The following is a 22,006-nucleotide window of genomic DNA, read 5'->3' as shown; positions in this document are numbered from 1 at the left end:
GTACAAACTTAATTAAAAGATTCATGATCCCATTAGTTGAAATGCAAAGTATGAAACACCTGATATTGAATTCTCAAATTGGGGATTTGTAATCTTGTTTCCTATGGGTAAGCCTCGAAAAGAGGAATGGGACACAAAAAGACAAACTTGTGGAGAACTTCACCATCTAGAAAAAGAAGTCTTCTAAAACTCCAAAAAATAAATTTAAAAAGATGTGGCTATCCAAAAACATTAATATTGACCCTTTTAATGTGAGACTAAAAGACACCAATGACCAAAATCAACCAACACACATCTCCATCATGTTTTACTACACAAGAAAGAAAGAAATTAAGCAACCAAGAGAGAGGAATGGAAAAAAGGGCAAGACCTTAAACAACATTACATAGTCATACAAGTTAAGTCTGAAAAGAATGAGATGTATGCAAATCTTATTTTTATCTTTGCAGGCTAAAGAGGTTTCAAAAAAGGCAAAAAGTTTACCTACACGTAATGAAGTTCTATTTATCTGTCCTAATTCTTTCTTTCAAATAACTAAAAACCTTGAAGCTATTGAGGTACAACAACGTTCCAGTATGATCCCACAAGTGAGATCTACTAGATACACAAACCTCATATCTACCTTGTGTGAGGCAAAAGATGTTTCCGATAAACCCTAGACTCAAGAGAAGTGTTTTCAAAAACAAGTTTGACAAATACAATATAAAGTCATGGTGAAAATACTATAGAAAGTTGTTGAGATACAAAAGAGAGAAAACCCACCGGACTTCATAAGTAGAGTAGCAAAGAGATGGGAGGGGGGTAAAAAGAAGCCAAGTGAGCTACCACCGTAAATCTAATGTACATGTATGCAGTAAATGTTAATTGTCCCACTCAAATATACAATTAAGCAACATTGAAACAGAAAATTTGGCCTCAAGCAACACTGACCTCTCTAAATTGAAGAATAAACCTTTCAAGGGCAAAAGTTGGTGCCCTATACATTGCATACAAGTGCACATAACTAAGGAAAGTGAAGATGGAGTTGGGGGTAGAGATGAAACCAAAGAATAGGAGTAACCAAAATTCTATATCTATGTAATGTTTTACAGGAGCAATTGGAAATGCTAAACGAAAGAGAAAACTCAAGACGGTGGCTAATCTCTCCCCACGCTTGTAACAACACTGTACAGACTCCCCTCCACCAATAGTTACGAAATTCAACAATCGAATTGCCTGTTAGATCATCACTCATGTCGAAGTTGTACAGAGGTGTCATTTGAAGCAAAGCACATGCTCAAGCAATATCTTGTAGATCATTGTAGGAGTCAAAATGCCATGATGATCTCAGAAGAGTCATGATCCATTTACAGCCATTTCAGGTGATGATTTTGGAGGTATTAATGGATAGTCCTCTCCTCTCTGCCTATTATCAGGAGAAGTGTGCATGCTTTCAGAATAACTTTTAGGACCATTTGGTTCTCGGTGGTCATGATTATCCAAATCAGCACTCCCATTATCAGTAGAATTCCCTTTCTCCTCGTGGTTGGACTCGACAGATTTCTCATCCCCATCTGAGCATGGACCATCTTGTACTGTACTATCCATCTTTTTAGAGGGTAAAACTGCTTGACTTAAGGTTGAGCATAAAGCAGCAAAAACACTGTCTCGAGACTTTGAACCTTTAGCAATACGCTGCAACCTTTTTGGCTCAGGCTCTTCTATCTGCAACAGCTTACGTTTCAACGGGAAAGACTCTACTGACCCATCTTCATCAGAATTATCTGACTGCTTCCTAGGTGGTGGCTTATAATCTTCATCATCCTCATCATCATCATAATCAACAAGCCCCCCAGATCTAAAGAACAGGAGTCTCAAAATATGTTCCCTTAGTTTAATAAATCCAGATTCCAGTAGTAACAGTTACTTACCTCACAGGTGAGACGCTTGGAGCAGATCCATTAGGCAAGGCCGGCAGAGACTGCGCTCTATTTGCATTAGTCACGAATGCTGAGGCAGAATCTTCCTCGTCACTGAAGGATACACATATTCAGTGTACCATATATAACATTTTTACATGCAAAAAAGTAAAGGCCTACCTCTCTTCATTGAAATATTCTTCTTCTTCTTTCTCTAAACCACGGTCTTCAACTCGTTTCCTAGGGTCGTCTAATAGATTGCCGATACTTCTCGTTCCTGCACTGTCTAGAGACTACAAAAGACCCAAAACCATTATGAGAGCCAAGTATCACTATCAAGAGTGTAATGGTGAACAACAGGCCCAATGAATAATACCTGCTCATATTTAATTTTCAATGAGTGGATCGATGTCAACTTTTCAAACTTGACCAGCTCATCCCAGAATGAGTCGACTAAATACTTGAGCAATATCTTCAAGTTATCCTGCATTATATCATGTCAGATCCTATGAAATAAAGAAGCCATGTCACATTTAACTTTTGCAGTCTAAGCAGGTCAAGGAAGTAAGATGCAACCTTACGAATATGCTCAAAAAGTTCAAGAACAGCTGAGTTTAGAAGATTGTAGCGATCTCCATTAGCAACAAAGACATCAACAACAGGTTTTAGGAGATTGTGCTTTGCTATGTAGTTCATCAAATTCTCATCCTGCAGTTCGTAGTCGGAAGAATTTTAATATATTCACAAATATACAGAAGGGAAACACTCAATGATGAACATAAAAATATACTTCACAGTTCAGTCTGCCAAATTAGTAGCTTATTAGCGGCAATGTGAAATGACACAAGAAGAAGAGAGAGAAAACTCTAGCCGAAATTGGTTGGTTATACATGAAAAGAGGAAAATCAACTCATGGTTAACCATGTTTTTGTGTACGTAGTTTGCATCTCCTTGATGCCTTTCTAATACAACATCTTACTTCATAAAAAAAAAAACTCAATCATAGTGAACTTACTTCAAACCTACTAATCTATCTCACAAGTTCTGGTTACCAGGGATTTTAGTACATGTAAACTTAATTGATGCACATAAAATCACAGGGTAGAGGATTTAATTAGAGGGTGAAAATTTTTCTGTGCTGCTAGAAGAGCTTCATCATCTTACTTTTACAATTTTTTGTTGCACAAAATCTTACATAATATCAAAAAGTTAATTACTAGATCGAAGTTTGGATTTGATTCTTAATTTTGATCACCCCCTATTCTACGCCTCAGTGGACTATAGGAGTCTAAGGCGGTGTTTGGATTAGCTTATTCATAGGTACTTTTGGCTTTTAAGCACTTTTTTGGTTTTAGAGGTGTTTGGAAAAGTTGAAAAGTGCTTTTAAGCACTCACCTTTAGGCCAAAAAAGTTCAAAAATAAGCCAAAAGTAGGGCATCCCCTACTTATGGTTTTTAGCTTTTGACTTATAAGTTGCTTTTTATAAGCTTATCCAAACAGTGCACTAAAGTACTTCAAGTCTTTGCAGTTTTACCTAGTTATTATAAGATAAAAACCTGCATAAGATAGGGTTATTAAAAAATAAACTTGCATAAGATAGCTACCAGTTTCATTCAACATTAACCAAGTCTCTTGGGCAATCATGAACTCATGAATCACCACAAGACAACAGAACAAGACAAAAATATGGAGGATCACTAAAAGAAAAATTACAGGCCCGTCTACAGTGCTATGTGAAAACCCTTTTATTTTAATGACCCAGACATTCCCTGCAAAATTAGCTAGCCCAATCCCAGTTGGAGCACAAGTTCGAACTCATGACATACGCCTACCACGTATACCGCGCTATACTTCATTTATCGTTTGACCAAGGGCCAAGGCTTTGGGGGCAACTTATATTAAAACATGTAAGAGCATTTAACGGGGTAAAACATTCACCATAGAGGACAAATAAATCAAAACTTGATCAATTCAGTCATGTCCACAGACAACAGTCTCTTGCTTAATAGAAGTAACAACTCACATTGCGAGAAATAAGAGTTCTCATAAATCTAACAGCAGCAACTACCAGGTACTTCTCTTTTCTTCGAGTAAGAAACAGAACTTTATCTATCACATTATTAAGAAGAAAGTTGCACCTGAAACACAGAAAAGATATCCACATTAAATCAAATAATCAAATTTAGCATTTAAGAACCAAGTAATTCCATACCAAGATGAGAAGATTACTTTATTCTGTAAGGATGGTGCACGATACAAAAACATAGGAGATCACAAATATTTAGTAGTATTTCAGGCTTGACACTACTTTGCTTTCCAGTTCCTCCATCAAAACTCTCAGAGTTACTGACAGCTTGGGTGATACCATCCGTCGGGCAAGATGATGTTATAACATCAATGAGTTGACTTAGGTGCTTCTCGTAGAAGATTTCAACAATGTTCTCTTTCTGGAACAAAATTAAAAGAAAACAATAAAAACAAGACTTCAAAATAGTTGTTGAAATGTAAGAACAATAAGATAAGAGACCCTTTTGCTTATTTTTTATGTGTCGCGCACATTGTGCGGAAGGAAGGGGGGATCTTTGCAAAGCCAAGAACCCAAAAATTTCATTTCATAATAAGGGATCGTGAAACGTAAACTCCGAATCTCTGCATACTCTGATGCCATGTGGATTATGTGAACCACCTCATCAAAGACCTTATGCAATTAAAGAGGAGACACGTGCATTTTCTTGTTTTTTTCTCAAACAATAGCAATCGAATACTTCAAAAAGCAATTAAGTCACAAAAAAAACTAATCCCCATCCCAAAGCACAAGGGAATTAAATTGGAGATACTTTGTTTTTCGATAACCGGAAAATCTGTTGCTTCTAGTTTTGAAACTAGGTGGACAATGGGTAGACTCCTTTAACCTTTTCCATTTAACTACCAAACTTGATCCAGAGCAGGATTAAAGCTCATTGCGTGTGCCTGCCACATATCCTGTGTTGTGCTACCTTTGCCCTTGAACCGAAGCCCTGGGTAATCAAGTTTGCAGATGCTGAACCGCCTAAAATAGTAGTGCCTCCACAGGCAGATACTAAACCACCTATAGCAGTAATGCCTCTACAAGTTCAAATTACCCATAGGAATATCTTTAGAACTTCAGAAAGGAGAGAAAATATGGTACCAAAACGAGTTTCTTCCCCCCAGTGTCTACTGATTCCGTCTTCCTCTATAATCCAATCCTTAATCCTAACCCCCCCCCCTACATTTGCAAACAAGCACTAGACAACAACAACAATGTCCCCTGTGTAATCCCACAAAGTGACAAAGTGAGGTCTGGGAGGGTGGTGTATGCACAGCCTAACCCCTACCTTGTGGAGGTAGAGAGGTTTCCGATAGAACCTCAGCTCAAGTACCACACATCAAAATCAAGAAAAGGAAATACAGTAATGAAGAAACCATAGAGAAAATAATGGAGAAAAGAACAGTAGCAACAACAAATAATACGATAACCGAAGCATAGGAAACAACAAGTATAAATAAAATTGAAGCATAGGGTAGTAGGAGAGTACTAATAATAATACTAATAAGGGACCTACTAACCTTCTACCATAATCCTTGACTTCCATATCCTCCTATCTAGAGTCATGTTCTCGGTAAGCTACATGTGTGCCATGTCAACTAATCACCTCTCCCTAATTCTTTTTCGGCCTACATCTACCTCTCCTAATACCCACCATAGCTATCTCCTCACTGGGGCATTGCGCGTCTCCTCTACCCATGCTCAAACCATCTCAGCCTTGCCTCCTCATCTTGTCCACCACGGAGGCCACACCCACCTTGTCCCAAATATCTTCGTTCCGAATCCTATCTCTCCTAATATGACCACACATACATCTAGGGAACAAGCAGTAGACGTGATCAGAATATTGTAAGGCAGTAACTCCACTTAGACAGGTCAGATATTATCAGTATCTAGGGAACAAGCAGTAGACGTGATCAGAATATTGTAAGGCAGTATCTCCACTTAGACAGGTCAGATATTATCAGGTAACAAACAACAACAAACAGTGTAATCCCACAAGTGGAGGTCAGATATTATCAGTTCGAAATAGAATTTGTTAAAGATCACTCACCATCACTATACTTGGGAAGACATAAGAGACAAAATGCTAGATCCACAAGGAAAAAAGCACATTGAACATTATGTTCGAAGTGCCAACCCCGTCATTAACTTGACTACCCAGATTTTTTTGGACAAGGTACTAAAATTTAACTACCCTGAAAAAAGAAAAAGCTAGAACTGTTGTGGCAAAACCAGAAAAGCTATAAGCAAAGCACCTGTGATCCTGATGCATATGAATCCAAGAGACTGCGCAGAATTTCAAGAAATTGGCAATGCATATCATCCTCAAAATCTGTTAGCATACCTTTGACCTGCAAATTTGAAGCATGCTATTACTTACTTCGAGTACCTTCCATGGTGGCACTAAAATTAACAAATATGGTCTAAGCCACAAAAAGGACATGTCTTTCTGCTAAAATTACAAAAATATCCAGCATAGGAAACAGAAAACATCAAAAAAATGAGAAATGGAAGAAAGACCAAATACTTCTCCAACACCATTTGATCGTAACATAAAGCCAAGAAAAAAGAAGATGTGTACTAAAATTAACAAATATGGTCTAAGCCACTACAAGGACTTGTCTTTCTGCTAGAATTACAAAAACATACAGCATAAGGAAACAGGAAATGTCCAAAAGATGAGAAATGGAGGAGAGACCAACCACTTATCCAATTATTTATATCATGAATCAAGCACCACATTCACAGCATAGAATAACTGACCATTCATACATGACAGAAGATGCCTCAGAAGAACATGTTGGAGGGGGCAGGCATTAGATATCAAAACGCATATATTGAAGCACATCATTGCAAAAATAAATAAATATTACATGAATGAATGCTTCTTAAGAGAAGGTAACCAACAGCCAGAGTCACACTGATATACTGGATATTCCATTAGTCTCCACCATCAGGCAAAAGTTGATGTAAAATTCTAAGGAAAAGAAGAGAAGAAAAAAACAAAATTTTGCTCACCAGAAGCCCAAACAGTGCAAGACCTTCCTGGCGAATTACATAAGACCGCAGAAGATTTGGATCTTGATTCAAGAAAAGAATGAGGATGTCTGTCCTGCATCAGTTAGAATCATTTTGGATGAGAATTTCAGGGAAGCAAAAACTACAATCATTTAAAAAGACGAAAGGAAAAGGAAAAGAGTCTACTTGCTAAAATATAACGATATGGTCCATTACCCCGTCAGGACTAGCTTCTTGTCTTGGCTCTCCAAAACATCAGCTATGATATCGAATATGCCTTCGTTAATAAGATCCCTGCAACCATAATAGTATTTGCAGTTCTATCAGCTCCATTTGCTATGAAAGCAACATAAGATATATTAGACTGATATTAATACAAAAGATGCAGCATGTGACACATACCTAAATAGACGATGTTGCTGGCCCACCTGCAAACTCTTACTCAAAGTACAAAACTCATGCAAAAAGTGCACCTGCCCAATCCAAGAAAAGGAAATAACAAGTAAAGTAATGATGAGAATACAAATATCCTTTCCCAGATCTCCCGATAAACATCAGAATAAGGAACAAAAAAGTAAAAGGTGATAATACTACCAGCATTTCAAGAATAACTGACAAAGGAGTGCACTATAAAGGAATATCATTAGCGCAAGAACATGCCAAATGTTAGGAACAGGTTTTTGGATTCATAGTGAAACAAATGACAATAATTGTTAGCACATCCACAGAACAAACTGGACTACAGGAAAGTAGCATCAGTAGTAAAACTAATGTTAAACAGACGCAAGGATATATAAGTTTACCAATTGCACTCCCACCTAAGCACAAGGTTTTCCTACATTTCCATTAAACAAATTTTATATCTGACAAGATGAGTAATAAGAGGGGAGAGGATCTTGACACAATCAGATCCCTAGAGGAAAGGGTGGAGCTCGATTTTTTGTCAAAAAAAAAGGGTGGAGCTCAAGTACTTCTCACCAGTTGGCTTAATAATAAAATTTTACTTTCAGTTGTCAAAATAAATTTTCACCAGTTGATTCTAGATGCCAAATCTAGCCTACACAGAATTATTAATCCATAGGTTGAAGGAGACGATCCTGGATTCTACTCAGATTCCTCCCCAGCTTGTATTAGAACTCATAACCATAATGCTGGTCAGGACCAGGATGCACAAAACACACGCACCGTTTACATTTAAAAATATATGGATTTTTGCATAATATTAGGGGGTTTGGGGGTTGGGATAATCAATTACCCTCAAGTTTCGGCGTTGACCAATTCAAATTTAATGAGAAAACAGCAAGCAAACAAAATATAAGAGAATGACCAACCAAAACAAAAAATAGATGAGTCCAATGACTAAACGAACAAGCAATTATCAGAAGCTGACAACATAATGAACAATTAAATGTCTTCTGAGAAAAAAGAAAAAGAAACCAACTAATAGCTGCAATGCAACAGAGTCAACCCAAAATAAAGAGGAAACAACAATTTTCTTTACCAAATTTTTCTTTGATTCTGCAGATGTAGAAGGCAACTTTAACTTTCCAAGCAAATCCTGAATGAAGGTGCTATCATCTTTTAAGAGAGATACCACCTATATCAAAACCAAACGGTCAAGAACTATATTAACCAGAAGAAACAACATTTTAACTTCAGGAAGAAAATCTTACAACTGCATTGTTTGAATGGATTATGGAATTAAGGTTTGCAACTATTGCATCATCCAACACTCTAGGCAAAATGGCATCCTGAAAGTAAGCCCACAAACTGTAAGTTACATTGATAGTATAAGGATGTCATCTAAAAAGTAAAAAAACATAATCACCTTAAGATAGCCAACTCGGTATGTTTGATGTATCTTCGATAGGACTATCGAATCTTTAATAGATATAGCCTAACACACCCACAAGGAAATAACAGATATCAATAAATGCAAACTGAACTAACATTGAAGACATTTCAGCAAACATTCCTTAGAGGTACTATTGCAGCAGGAAGAAAAGGAGTAGAAAAGAAACAGTGTACCTCCTTAAAGACCACATGCTCTTTGAGAAAATTGCGATGATGAACATGAGGAGCATCTGGATCATCTGTTGTCCAAAATATGAATCAGGTCGTCAGGACATTCCAAAATGAGATCAATGTCTTCAGAGTAAGGGGTTGGAGTAAGGGGTTGGCCATTCAGTATATAATAATTAAACAAAGAGTTCTATAGGAATTAAAAAAAGACATTTTAACTAAAAGTTGAAAGCAATAGGATCAAAAACGTACATTCAAGACACCCAATAATATCTATTATCAGCTCATCACCAAATATTTTTTCAAAGATCTGAGTGCTATTGAGCATCACTGCAAGAAACCATTTCATGCTGATTAATTAAATCCCACAAAACAAGCCAAAGCATACCCAAAAGAAAATGGGAGACAAGTAGGAAATACTAACTGATTCCTCTCACTATTTTGAAAATAATGTGAAGATTCTCAATATTCTCCAGATCTTCGGAAATCCTAAATAAATCCATCAGCTTACAGAAAAAAACTTGCTGCAGAACAAAAGAACCCGGCTCAGTACGATTCACCCATTGATCCGGAAAACAAGAAGACAAATGATTAAACAAGTAATTTTTAACATGAACAGAAATCAATAAAAAAGCGAAACACTTGTCTTGTTTCGCCCTTTTTGGGATAGGAGTAGGGAGGGCTCCTCTCCCGTTTTTCTCGTCTTATATATAGCGTCAGAAACTCCTCGAGAGTTCACCACTAACTTGAATAGAATACTGCACTTTGCATAAAGAATTTTCACAAACAGTACAAAAGAGTCGTCATTTCCAACTATTCCAAGACTTGTAAAAGGATGAAGGAGGCATGCAAGGAGACAGCAGTGACTGAAGATCTTTCAGAGTTTTGCCAGCAACAGAAAAATCTTTACACATCCAGAGCGAGTAGTGGACCCATGTTGAGCTACCAGCTGGCCCAGATTGTTTTCAGTTTGATAGGAAAAGAGCCAAAGTGGTGAAAACCAGGAGGGGTGAAGAGGGGTGGGGGAAGGACACTGGCAGTACAGAGTACTAACCTGTACATATAGCCACCACTTTAAAGGCAGAGAAAAGTTTACTATACCAATCAAAATTTTACATCTAACTTACCCAAAACAAAGTTATAATCAGCTGATGGTTCAGTTCCATTTTTTCTAACTTATCTATAACAGATAATCGAGTTCTCATCCAGTTTTTGTTAATGTACTTGATAATTGCTTCAAAAAGGTGAAGACTGGACATCTATGTTTTCAAGTGGGTAATGAATACGACAGCAATTAATTCTGAAGCTGACATGCTCGAAGCAATTTCACAACCATCACTAATCTTCGATTTCTTTGTTAGGAGGAAGATATTACTAATGCTAATTTGAGGTCATGAAATCCCTCATTCCAATGACAATTAATTGTCCAAAAAGAAGTCAAGCTTAGAGAACTGCAAGATTCATGAAGCTCACATCGTTCAATATTAGTTCGGTAACACGCAACTGATCAGCAATGCCACCCTCTACAACCGTCTGCAAGTCAAACAATTAACAACATTTTCAGAAAACAGTAAACAGTATGAAAAGATTTGCACGACTCGAAGTGTATTGCCTTCACACACAAAAGCAAACAGAATATACGCTATACCTTTTAATTTTTACATGCTTTTTTTTTTGCACCCAAGGGTGTGGTCAATGAAGTGGTTGAGAACCCTAAGGTCTCAGATTAAAAACTCAGCAGAGACAAGAAAAAAAACTAGGTGATTCTTCCCATTTGTCCTAGCCTTGGTGGACAGAGTTACCTTGGTACATGTTGCTAGTGGGATGTATCCTGTGGTATTAGTCAAGGTGTGTGAAAGCTGGCCCGGACACCACGGTCATCAAAAAAGAATTAAATGTTTTTTTGGTTAGTATTGAGAAAGCAATCCCCACCCCCGCCCGTTGATTACTAAGGCACACCCTCAAGTGCAACTTAGAGATTTGATAATTATCAAGGCAATATAAGAAAAAGACATTTCAACTATTTTAAGATAATAAATGTTGAAAGGATGACAAAGATAAACCTTTAATATCAAGGGAAGCGTAGAAAGCTCAACGGGGGGTAACTCCTTCAAATCACTGTTGACACTATGAAATGTCTCATCTGAAAATAGTAAAAGAAAAGAAGAAGAGAAACAAATAAGTCATGCACATAAAACCTTTTTCCCAACAGGTATGAAAAAATTAGTCAACAAAAATATCAACAGTTATTTGTAAGCACAAGAGAGCCCAATGATAGGTGTCCCAGAAGTAGGAGAGAAACTGTGTGGACCTATTTTTGTAAAAGACAGCAATTTATTCTTTCCTTGTCATCATCCTTCTAAATTTTACTCTTCTTTTCCAAAAACACTCAAGACTACACCATGTGTTATCATGTGACTCATGTCTCTCCACTGGAGGATCTCTGCTAAAGGTGGACAACAGAACATACCCTCAAAACCCCCATTTGTCAGTTAATTGAAAATGTCGAAATGAAATGTGAACTTGAGAAACAGACTTGGTAATATCTCTGGAAGCTAATTTCTATATTTTGTAATTAAGCAGGAGTACAATATCAATACATATAAAGTTAAAAGTGATCCTTGACAATTAACACTTCACCAAGAAAATAAGAACAAAGGAAGAACTCTACCAGTCAAACAACAAAATACACATAATAAATCATTACAGATTTATATATCTTAGCTTCACGCCTAAGCAATAGAGTATATCTGTATAGAACACAAGTATACAAGAAGTATACCAAAAAGTAGAAAAGCTTACAAAAAGATATGTCTTTCTATGAATGGCACCTATTTTTTTTATTTTTAAGTTTAAATACCGAGAAATCCATCTAGAGCACAACCCTTAAGACAAACACAACCTTCAAAACTCGAGAGATGATGGGCACACCCCTCCACCCTTCTCCATTTAAATACTAGGCTTAGTCTTCGCATAAGGCTTGACCCCGTGACCTAAGCCACAATCTCCCTCAACCTTTGCCAAGTGAGCTAAGCTGTGCAGGGCAACTTACATTTAATCTTCTATACCTACAGCAACCTCGTGGGTGCACCAAAAGGAAATAAAGAATAAGAAGCTATTTCTCAAGTGTAAAAAATCCATCTCTATTCCATCAAAAGCTCTTATATTTTTCTCTCCCCATATAGTACATATAAGTATTAGTGAAGTAACATCACATGCCCTGCATCTTCTCGTTTGTCTAGGACAAGTCTAGCTAAACAATACTTTTTTGAAGGAGAATTGCTATAGCATGCTATTTCTCAATGCATCCAGAGGATTGCGGTGAAGCAACCCAATATCGTCAATAACACATCTCGTTTGACTCTGCCTAAAATCATCAATAATGCGCCTTAGATAAACTAATTTTGGTACCCAGCATCAAAATTTATACACATCATGACAATAGCAATTAAGTGTTTAATAATAGCAACTGAATTATTCATCGGGAAACCTTTTCATGCTAAATCATGATAATTGCAATTGAGTTTTACATTTCCTGTTTGGCTATTGAACCACATAATGCTAACCCAAGTAGATTAATCTCATTTCATTTTGATTAATTGGAGAAAAATAGACCGAAACTTTTCAATGTACACACTGCATATATCCTCATGGGGCCAGAAATATGACTATTCCCACGTGAGTACTATATTCACAGACAAACTTTTGAAACTCAGCATCATGGGAACTCAATAATGTTCCATTTGTCAAGTGTACAAAAAGATTACTCTATGGACTCACTGTTAAGACTACTGAAGTGCATGTTCCTTTGCACGCTACATATATGGTCCCTACAAAAAACAAAAACAAAAAAAAGACAAGATGTTATCTGCTGGTGTTTCTAACAGCTTCTATAAAATCTAAGCAACCTTATTAATACAAATAGATTAAGGATGGTAGTATAACCAAGAAAAGAGGAGATAAAATACAAAATCAATTTCCAAAAACTTGCCATATATAGGAGCAACCAGTCGTCTCTTGAAAGCTAAGAGCTAGTTCAGTTGAATACTCCGGATCCCTCCAAGATATAATTGTATCTGAATAGAAGAACATGGTTTCTCATGAAACTGTACACTAACATAACAGAAGTAATAAACAGGAAGAAAGGAGACAAAACTATGGAGCTGGAGGACACCTTCTTGCTTCCGATAGATATCATCTGCACTGATACGGTGCAGAAGCAAAGTCTCATGATCTTCTTCATCAGCTACTAGCAATCCTAGATCTTCTGACCTCTGCATTGACATCCACAATCAGATGCAATAAAAATCAACCCCTCCCAATCAGTGCAAATGACACGTTATTTGTCGACACAAACAAAATGGCATAAGCTGAACATCAATATTCCACGAACACTTACCTCTATATAATCTACAGTAACATGACCTGTTCCTTGATCATCCCATTTCCCATCGTCATTCAGGCGATAGACCTTTACACGCTGCAGTGCAGATGAGACAAAGGTTAATATTACAGAATTGATGTAATACAAGAACAGAATAACGACCAACAGCAAAGCTAAACATATTAGCAGGTAAAGCTGCTTAAAGCTCCTCAGCCTGTAAATAAATCATAGTTGAGACACGGCAGGAAGTTTCTTCTTTCTTAGAGGTTTGTGTTTGTGTGTGTGTGTGTGTGTGTGGGGGGGGGGGGGGGGGGGGGGTTCTAAACAAAATATACAGAGATAGAGCTACAAGAATGTAGAAGGAATATCTACATTGGTCTCCAGAAAGGCGCACAGAACAAAAGATGCTACAAACTACACAAATATTCCAATCCTTCCTGCACACCTGAATTGGAGACAATATTTCAGCTGAGAACGACAAACCAAACTTAGTTCCCTCGTGTAATGAATTTGCACCTTATAAAAAATAACGGGTAGCCTAATCGTGCCTTAATTAACTGTAGTACATCTTTTATTTTAATAAAAGAGACATCACATATCTTTTTTTTTCTGCAGAAAACTGGATAGAGTTTAATACCCAAAAAAAAAAAAAAAATCCCTTTTGAGAAAAGGTAATTGTAGTTTAATGCCCAATCTCACATCCAACAGAATACAATTACTCCCTCCACGACAAGTATCAGATGGTCAAGTTACTGGTATAAGAATAGGAAATGCAATAACCATCTATATTTTCAAATGACCTAACCAGGAAATATCCTACATCAGCATAAGGTCACCTCTACTGTCATGTCGACTGATACACAAAGAAATTTTACCATTCTAACAAACTCTACACTAAATGTGGCTCTTGATATCAATCTGTTGATCAACAAACATGTCACAATTCCAATACAACTAGAGTAAGCTATGAAGATCCACAATATCCATTTGCTCATTCCAATGCTAAATAAAATGCCTCAAAGACAAATTAGGCTCCCTAAATGAATCTTAACTATTTGGTACCACCTTTAAATATTCTTTAAAACATGATATTCTATTCTTAGCTACTGTTGCAAGTCAAGAGCAGAAGCAGACGGAGAATCATAACAACCAGCATATGGTGGACTATTTGGAGGGAAAGAAATCCTAGGTGTTAGAAAAAATAGAGAATAGTATACACACACACACACACACACACATATATATATATACATATATACATATATACACACACACACAGAGTTACAATTTTCCAAAAAATAAAATAGCATGTTTGCCAAAGCTACTGGGAAACCCAAAGTGCTTATTTTATTTAGAAATGTTTTTGAGTAGTAGCAGAAGTTGTTTTTCAGAAGCTAAAAAAGTTTTTTTTCCCTGAAACACTTTTGAAACCTTGACCAAGCACAAATTGTAGATCTAATATTGGCCAAAGGATTTGAAAAGACTTCCCAAATGAAATTTCCAGACACAAACTGCTATTTTTTTTATGAAGTTAGGCATATAAATAACAAAAGCATCGAGGAAATGCGTAGGTTACAAAATAAAGGAAGAACAATCTGTCAAAAGACAAGGGAGCTGATAAATTCCGTAAAAGAGTATGGACGATTCTCACTTGATCGGAAAAAATAGTCAAGGCTATTCTCCAAAAGCCTTTTTACTGCAAAAGCACTTCTGACAAAAAAGCACTTCTCAAAATAAGCAGATTATGGAAGCTTTATAAACAGGATTAAGTCTTCATTAATTCTGAGAGGTTTTAGGCATTTTGAGGGAACTTCCAATGTGTGATTATAGGTTTCTTCGCCTCCTTTTATTACTTTTTCTTAATAAGTAATGAAAAGTTCTCCTTTATTACCTTCAATCATCTTATTGTTAAACACCTACCAATCGGTGGATTTGGAAGTTTATGCAAGATAAGACCTAATAATCTCTAGCAATCTTCTCCAATTTCGTCCTCTATATTTGCTCTTTGCATCTTCTACCAGATCTAAACAATTTTCATATTATTTTTTGATAAATAAATAGAGCACAAAAATTCATGTCGCCGAAAATGGATCATTTCTAATATGTCCAATCTTGTATTATCGTAAACCATCTCTTCATTATACAGAAGAAAATATTATTAATGTACAAGGACAAGCACTAAACTAATGTTGGACATAACAAAATGAGAGGCCCATATATACAAAATACAAATACAAATCATATGACATTCATCGTGTGGACACATTAAGCCTCGGACACCCACATTTACACCCATATGTCATTGTTGTTTCCATATAATCGTGTTGGTCTCATAACAGCTTTATAAATTTGCATAAAATGTTGTTATGTATCATCTTCTTTTTTGAGAATGATATGCTGCTGGGTAACTTTTGGTCGTATAGTAGTCTTGTAATACTCCATTTTTCAACCATATTTTTTAAATGACCGTGGTGTCTGCCCAGCTTTCACGCACCTCGACCCATTTCAACCATATTATTCTAATTCAATGTGTTACATCTTCATCTATGATCCATCACATCATTCTTCCGGAAGACTAAAGCCCACACATTTAGGTTGTCAGCATTTAGGCACAAACAATCCTAAATTATCTAATTCACGATCATTCTTCTTATCCAAAAACCCTTGCACAATAAAGTGCTTCTCACAACCAAACTTCCAGCCTACTCCCTCACATGTTAAACTTCAAACAATCTATCAAAGCTATACATCTCCACAAAAAACAACACAGCTAGCCAGACTTGTTCAATTTATGCCTTCGTTTATCCCAGACATTGTTTAACCTCACAAAAGGTGGAGGATGTTGCATATTGTGTGTCAATACAAAGACAAAATTGATTCTTTCTTTGAGCAGTGTATTAAGACAAAAATAGCTTTGTGATCTATCACATTAAGTTCGCTTTCTTGTTCCCTCAATAACATAACAAGATCCCTAATGAGACTGTACACAATTTTCAATTTTTTTTTCCACAAAAAATCCAGGGAAATACAAACTAACCATCAATGCCACCAACTCAGAAAGTCCCATGGTATGGGAAAATTTTCTCCTGACGCCTAACGAAAAAGTTGACTTTTAGATTCTAACATACAAATCAATAATGCAGGTCCACTTTCAGTAAGACTGATCAGTACCGAAACAACATAACTTAGTCTAATATCAACTGCGGAGGGATGAATATTATAGATAACAAAACCCATAAGAATTCAACAGGATACAAAGCAAACATAGAAGACGTAATATTCCACCTTGCCACAAGTACCTTCTGAAATGAAACTGAACCAAAACATAAATGCTAGAGTAGCACTGCAAAAAAAACCCAGCAAATATGATTTTTTGAGCTCAGCTACCTTCATCCAAATCCCCAAGACTTTGACATGTGTCCAAAAGTGAAATACTTTTTTGGTAACGGATATATTCTGAGACAGGTTATGTATTTCTAGCTCAAACGAAAAGACAACAACAAAAGCAAGTTCCCCTCGGACCCACTTCATAAATACTCATACCTAGAAATCCCCTAAACCAATGACTCAAAGTTTGAAATTCACTGTATAATTGGCTTTCTCCACGATAAAAGAAAAAAATTGACTCTAACTCAAAATATAGCCGGTACCAGGTCCCAAGTCCCAATAAAGAAGTTTCACAATACCTTAGCAGCCAAAATGCACAATACACAGTCAAATTCTAGTTAAATATCCAATTCCAGCTAGTTCAAAATTGAGACGTAATCAATTCCATGATAATTGATTTCAAAGGGAAAAAAAAAGCTAAATCAGTGTGACTTTAGTCTTTGGGGTTACAAAGCAAAGAAGCGTTTTTCGACTGATGAATTCTGTATTTCTAGCTCAAATGCGAAGACAATGACAAAAGCAAATCCCCCTCAACCAGTGGCTCATATTAAAATTCAGTGTATAATTGGCCCGCCCCTGTACTCCTCTCCACTTCATAAGCACGTTTATCATACTTCTTACCTCAATTTTCAAACCAAAAAAAAAAAAGTAACCTCACACTCAACCTACAGATGCAAAACATATCCTGTCCCAATAAAGGAGTTCCACCTTACCTTAACAGCTAACATAAAATAGTTAAACTAAAATCACATATACTTAAAATCTAGCTAGTTCGGAATTGAGACGTAATCAATTCTATATTAATTAATTTCAAACAAACAAACAAAAAAGGAGCTAAATCAGTGTGAATTCAGTCCTTAGGGTTATATAAAGCAAAAGGAACGATTTTTCCAATTGAACAATCAACAAAACTAACCTGCATCGGATTACTAGAGTTTGATGAATTCTCTTGAGCACCCATAGAAACTTCTAGAACCCAAATTTCACTGTGCCTGCTGTTTTCGGGAGAATGATTAAAATTAGGGTTTTTGAGTTGCAAAAAAAAAGGGGAAAGAGAGGAAGAGATAGAAATGAAGTATTTGAGGTTATTTTGGGTATAAATTCGGGATCAATTCAAAACCCTAACCGCCATTGATGAGTAGTGAATCTTCTCTCTTTCTCTCTCTTCTTTCTCTCTCTCTCTCTTCGTTTCTTTTTCTTCTGAAGTGTTCGTGCCTGACCTGACCTTTGGGAATACAGAAGCAGTACACTTGTTGATTGTACAAAATGACTTTAATGCCCTTAGATTGTGAGAAAAATATTGGAATTGCCACTGATGAAAAATAATTTATAAAATATTTATATTGAAAAAACTAAAATATATGTGCACCACTTTTTTAGAAGCTTTCGGCTTAGAAGTTTGTTCGGCCTTCTTTTTGACTCACCCTTTGTTATGGGCGTCAGATACACCGTCTTAGGATTTGGTGTGCTCGTTGAGGTTTTTCCACCATTGTAGTGAAAGAAAAACGACTATAAATCATATTTATTACGATTCAATCTCGTAGCATGTATTGTCTGTTTTGGTCGGATGAATCTCGCAAATTTGTCTATTAGACAATGTTATAGCCCAAAAGTGTGTGTACTTATGAACTTGTGGTACGCATTATCAAGTTATATATATGCACTTTCATCTCTCCTTCTGACGTGAGATTCACCTAAATTGTCATGTACATTGGTTTACCCTTCAATATAAGCATCTTACGATAGCAATTTTAGAACTTTTTATATTCAAATTCATGACATTGCCTACCTATTTGATCAAAGTGTCGTACTATTTAACAACAATAACATATTTATAGTCTCGCAAATGAAGTTTGAGGAGAAAGGTGTATTTGCCGTCTTTAATGATTAAATTCATACTTTATACTAGATATGATGACCATCATATTGCCACTTTGGTCTTTTCCTCGTGGGCCAAAAAGATTTGTCTATAAAAACAAAATATCTTGTATTGCTTAGTTGATTCTTTAGACATAAAAACATATTGGATCATCCTTAACAACTTAAAATATGGATGATATACACATGTGAAACAAATAAGGAAAACTAACCTTAACTAACTTTTGGAACACCATGAATTCATCATTATCAAAACTCAAAAAAGAAGATTTTTTTTTATTAGGTATGCAATAATAATCTGTAGTACTAAAAATCATATAAACTACTCCTCTTTGATAGTTTTTTGGCAAAGAAGGCTTAGTTGATAGATACTAATGTTCTTGATTTAAGCTTGTCAAAATTCACAACATATCCACTAAATTCCACAATGTAGAGTTCAAAGGGTAGAGTATACACAACTCTTATCACAATCTCAGAGAGGTAGTTTTTGAAATGACATTTAATAATGTTTTTCCTTTCATAAAGTTATAGCTGGATGAATAATAGACTTATCTCTTTGTGTTACCCACTCGAATGTTTCAGGTTGAAATACAAGTAAATACATATGAATACCAGGCAAAAGCAGGAAATCTAAACATGTCAAGTAGAGATATTGAGGAAGTACAACATTGTTTGAGAAGACCACAAAACCAGGGCATCTGTTGCAGCATGCAATTACATAAAGACACAATAACCAACTCCCTAAACTCAAACATGAAAAACATCAAGGTACCCGATAACCTGAACTCTTTAACTAACCAGAATGGATCTAAGAGACAATTTTTGCAACCCAACACGTTCATAAAGCAAATTGGAGTCGTGCAATCCAAAGTGACAATGGCATGATATAATATAAAGCAGACCATTCGCACAACACATTTCTTGTTGTATGGAATGGGAAAGTGAAAGACTCTAATAGAAAACATCAAATATTGGGCCACTGATTCATTCAGTTTCCATAGTAGGGAGAAATTGAAAGACTCCAACAGAAAACATAAAATGACCCATTCTCTTATTTTTATAACTAGTTTTTTGACACGTGTGCAGTAGAGGTGTGCATTCGATTTTTCGGTTTGGGTTTTTCGGTTTTTGGTTTGAAGAAGTGTAATCCAATCCGAACCAAAATAAATTTTGTTTGGTTTGGTTTTTCTCTTTTTGATTTGGGTTTTTTCGGTTCGGTTAATCGGTTATCTCAAAAATTAGAAACATAACAAAGTTATATTTGCAATTTGAAAATAATAATAATAATATATATATATATATATATAGGAATTAAGTTGGAGTTAACCACTTTTGTCCCTTTTTAGTTATTTTTTATGTTTGGACATCTATAATTGATATACTTTTAAGTATTGTGTTTTACATTTTACTTGTGATTTATATTAAAAAGTATATTTAAGAAATTCAATATGTATATATAAAATATAATTCGGTTTTCCGGATTTCATTTTTCTAAATTTGAAACCAAACCAAAAAATCAAACAAAGTAAATTATAAATCCAAAACCAAACCAAACAAAAAATCCAAAAAACCAATCCAAATTAGAATTCGGTTTGATTTGGTTTGGTTTTTTGATTTAATCCAAATAGTGCACACCCCTAGTGTGTAGTGGCGGCTCAAGCTAATTAGTGACCTAAAGCCAAAAATAAGTTGGAGGCCTAAATTTTGATTTTTTTTTATATTTGAGATTCAAGTTATTTCTTTATTTTTAATAAAAAAAGTTTTATTTTTTATGATTTTAAACTAAAGATATATATATATATACCAAAATATTTTTTAATCTTGTGATCTTAAACATATTATGTGAAAGTTAAATTTAAAAATTGATCCATAAAAAAGAAACATTCTTTAATGTTTCAAAACAAATTAAAACATTCTTTTTTTTTTTGGTTAAAAAAAGCTTAAGATAATTTTATTATTACTAAAAAAGTAGGTCATTCGATTTTGGGGGCCTAAGGCATCTGCCTCATTTTTAAAGGCATTGAGTCACCCTTGCACGTGTGTTGCACGTGATTACCAATTTCAAAAATATATGTTATAGTAAATACTATTGTTTATTTACGCAAAGATTTGAATAATAAGCTTAGTACAAAATAATATTACAGATTCTTTTGTGAATGTTCAATGTGGATCATCATATATATCTCTTATTCACGCGAACCTATGAAGATGGTCAATAAATTTTTTATTAGTTAAATGTAAAATGTTTATATTTATTTTAATTTGATTAGGTTAAATCATGTAATTAGTTGTATCTCACTAATATTACCTTATCGACGATATTTATTGTGTGTATAAAAAATAAACTAATACAAACTTCAACTAGTGTTATTACAAGTAATATGAACTTTTCTTCGTCTAAAATACTGAAATATTAAGAAATAGTTAATAAGTAAAACAAAAGGGCAATGTTCATATAGTATTAACTATTTTGAAGCAAACTTTCTACCAATTTAAATCACATAAGTAGCATTGATACAAAAAAGTCATTCTTTTTTCTTGAGCATCAAAAAACCAAATGGTGACAATTCTCTAAATTTTGGAAAAAGATATTTAGAAGCATATATCTACATCACACGAGAAATTATTAACAAAAACAAATAAATTTAGACTACATTATGTTAACTTCATATATTAGAACATTACATACTAATATATATATTAAGAAAAATAATTATTATATCATCAAAATTATTTTCCTCAAGTACTTGAGGTTATAGAATATACCCCTTACGATAGAACGACTTACTTCATCAAAATAGTGATACCTCATATTCCGCTAAACTTTTAACTCACTCAACGACAATAAATTACACAAAAAAATTTAAATACAAGAAGAAGAAGAGTAAAAGATTAAAAACAATTGTTGTTGAAAAATGAGAGGAAGCCTCTCTATTTATAGTCAACCAATGGTAGTATGAACAAATGTTTTTGAGTCTTATCTGAAAAGTCATGACCTTTTATGAGAAATCACCACCCTTTCGAAAAGTCACAATTCTTTGGAAAAGTCAAAACTCACCAAAAAATCACAACCCTTTGAGAAAAGTCACAACTTATCGAAAAAGTCACAACTCATATGAACAAATGTTTTTGTATCTTATCTGAAAAGTCGTGACCTTTTCGAGAAATCCCAACCCTTTGAAAAAGTCACAACTCTTTGGAAAAGTCACCACTCTGAAAGATGTGTGAAGTTCCATAAGATGGTAACAGAACGGAAATGGAAGCCCATACTTATATAACTCAATCTAACTTTCAACAAGTGCTATTTCTTTTGCACTAGTGAGATTATACTCACCAATCTGATTGGAG

The 22,006-nt window shown here is 35.2% G+C and overlaps 2 protein-coding genes across 2 annotated transcripts in view; one reads left to right on the top strand and one right to left on the bottom strand.

Annotated features, from left to right (window-relative positions):
• Positions 1–893: 893 nt before the first annotated feature.
• On the bottom strand, positions 894–17,959 carry LOC125828548 (uncharacterized). Its single transcript, XM_049507851.1, has 25 exons — positions 17,907–17,959; positions 17,697–17,772; positions 13,409–13,489; positions 13,184–13,283; positions 13,001–13,085; positions 12,790–12,839; positions 11,073–11,152; positions 10,483–10,542; positions 9,434–9,533; positions 9,262–9,339; positions 9,016–9,080; positions 8,816–8,884; positions 8,661–8,738; positions 8,489–8,584; positions 7,390–7,460; positions 7,204–7,281; positions 6,988–7,081; positions 6,225–6,320; positions 4,128–4,345; positions 3,922–4,036; positions 2,475–2,606; positions 2,275–2,382; positions 2,079–2,191; positions 1,911–2,012; positions 894–1,837 (listed from the first exon to the last, which is right to left on the bottom strand). Exons 2-25 carry the CDS (start codon positions 17,739–17,741, stop codon positions 1,336–1,338), a joined length of 2,616 nt encoding a protein of 871 aa, XP_049363808.1. The 5' UTR covers positions 17,742–17,772; positions 17,907–17,959; the 3' UTR covers positions 894–1,335.
• Positions 5,209–22,006, top strand: part of LOC125828564 (GATA transcription factor 15-like) — a 43,646-nt gene continuing 26,848 nt past the window's right edge. Inside the window, exon 1 of the mRNA XM_049507873.1 lies at positions 5,209–5,212. The gene's annotated coding sequence lies outside the window, so the exon portion shown is untranslated. The remainder of the gene's footprint in view (positions 5,213–22,006) is intronic.

The sequence above is a fragment of the Solanum verrucosum genome, unplaced genomic scaffold (genome assembly GCF_900185275.1).
Source record: "Solanum verrucosum unplaced genomic scaffold, falcon-dt-bn FXZP01000273.1, whole genome shotgun sequence".
Classification (NCBI taxonomy): Eukaryota; Viridiplantae; Streptophyta; class Magnoliopsida; order Solanales; family Solanaceae; genus Solanum; species Solanum verrucosum.
Note: the sequence above shows the minus strand (reverse complement) of the source record. Positions and strands in the feature narration are given on the sequence as shown.

What these genes read in the sequence shown, in the direction of transcription:
- LOC125828548 (XM_049507851.1), bottom strand. Translation starts at nt 17,741, where the DNA reads ATGGGTGCTCAAGAGAATTCATCAAACTCTAGTAATCCGATGCAG. An exon ending in GAATATTTCAATGAAGAGAG is followed by an intron (nt 2,013 to 2,078) that starts GTAGGCCTTTAC and finishes TGTATCCTTCAG; the next exon opens with TGACGAGGAAGATTCTGCCT. An exon ending in CCAAGCGTCTCACCTGTGAG is followed by an intron (nt 1,838 to 1,910) that starts GTAAGTAACTGT and finishes CCTGTTCTTTAG; the next exon opens with ATCTGGGGGGCTTGTTGATT.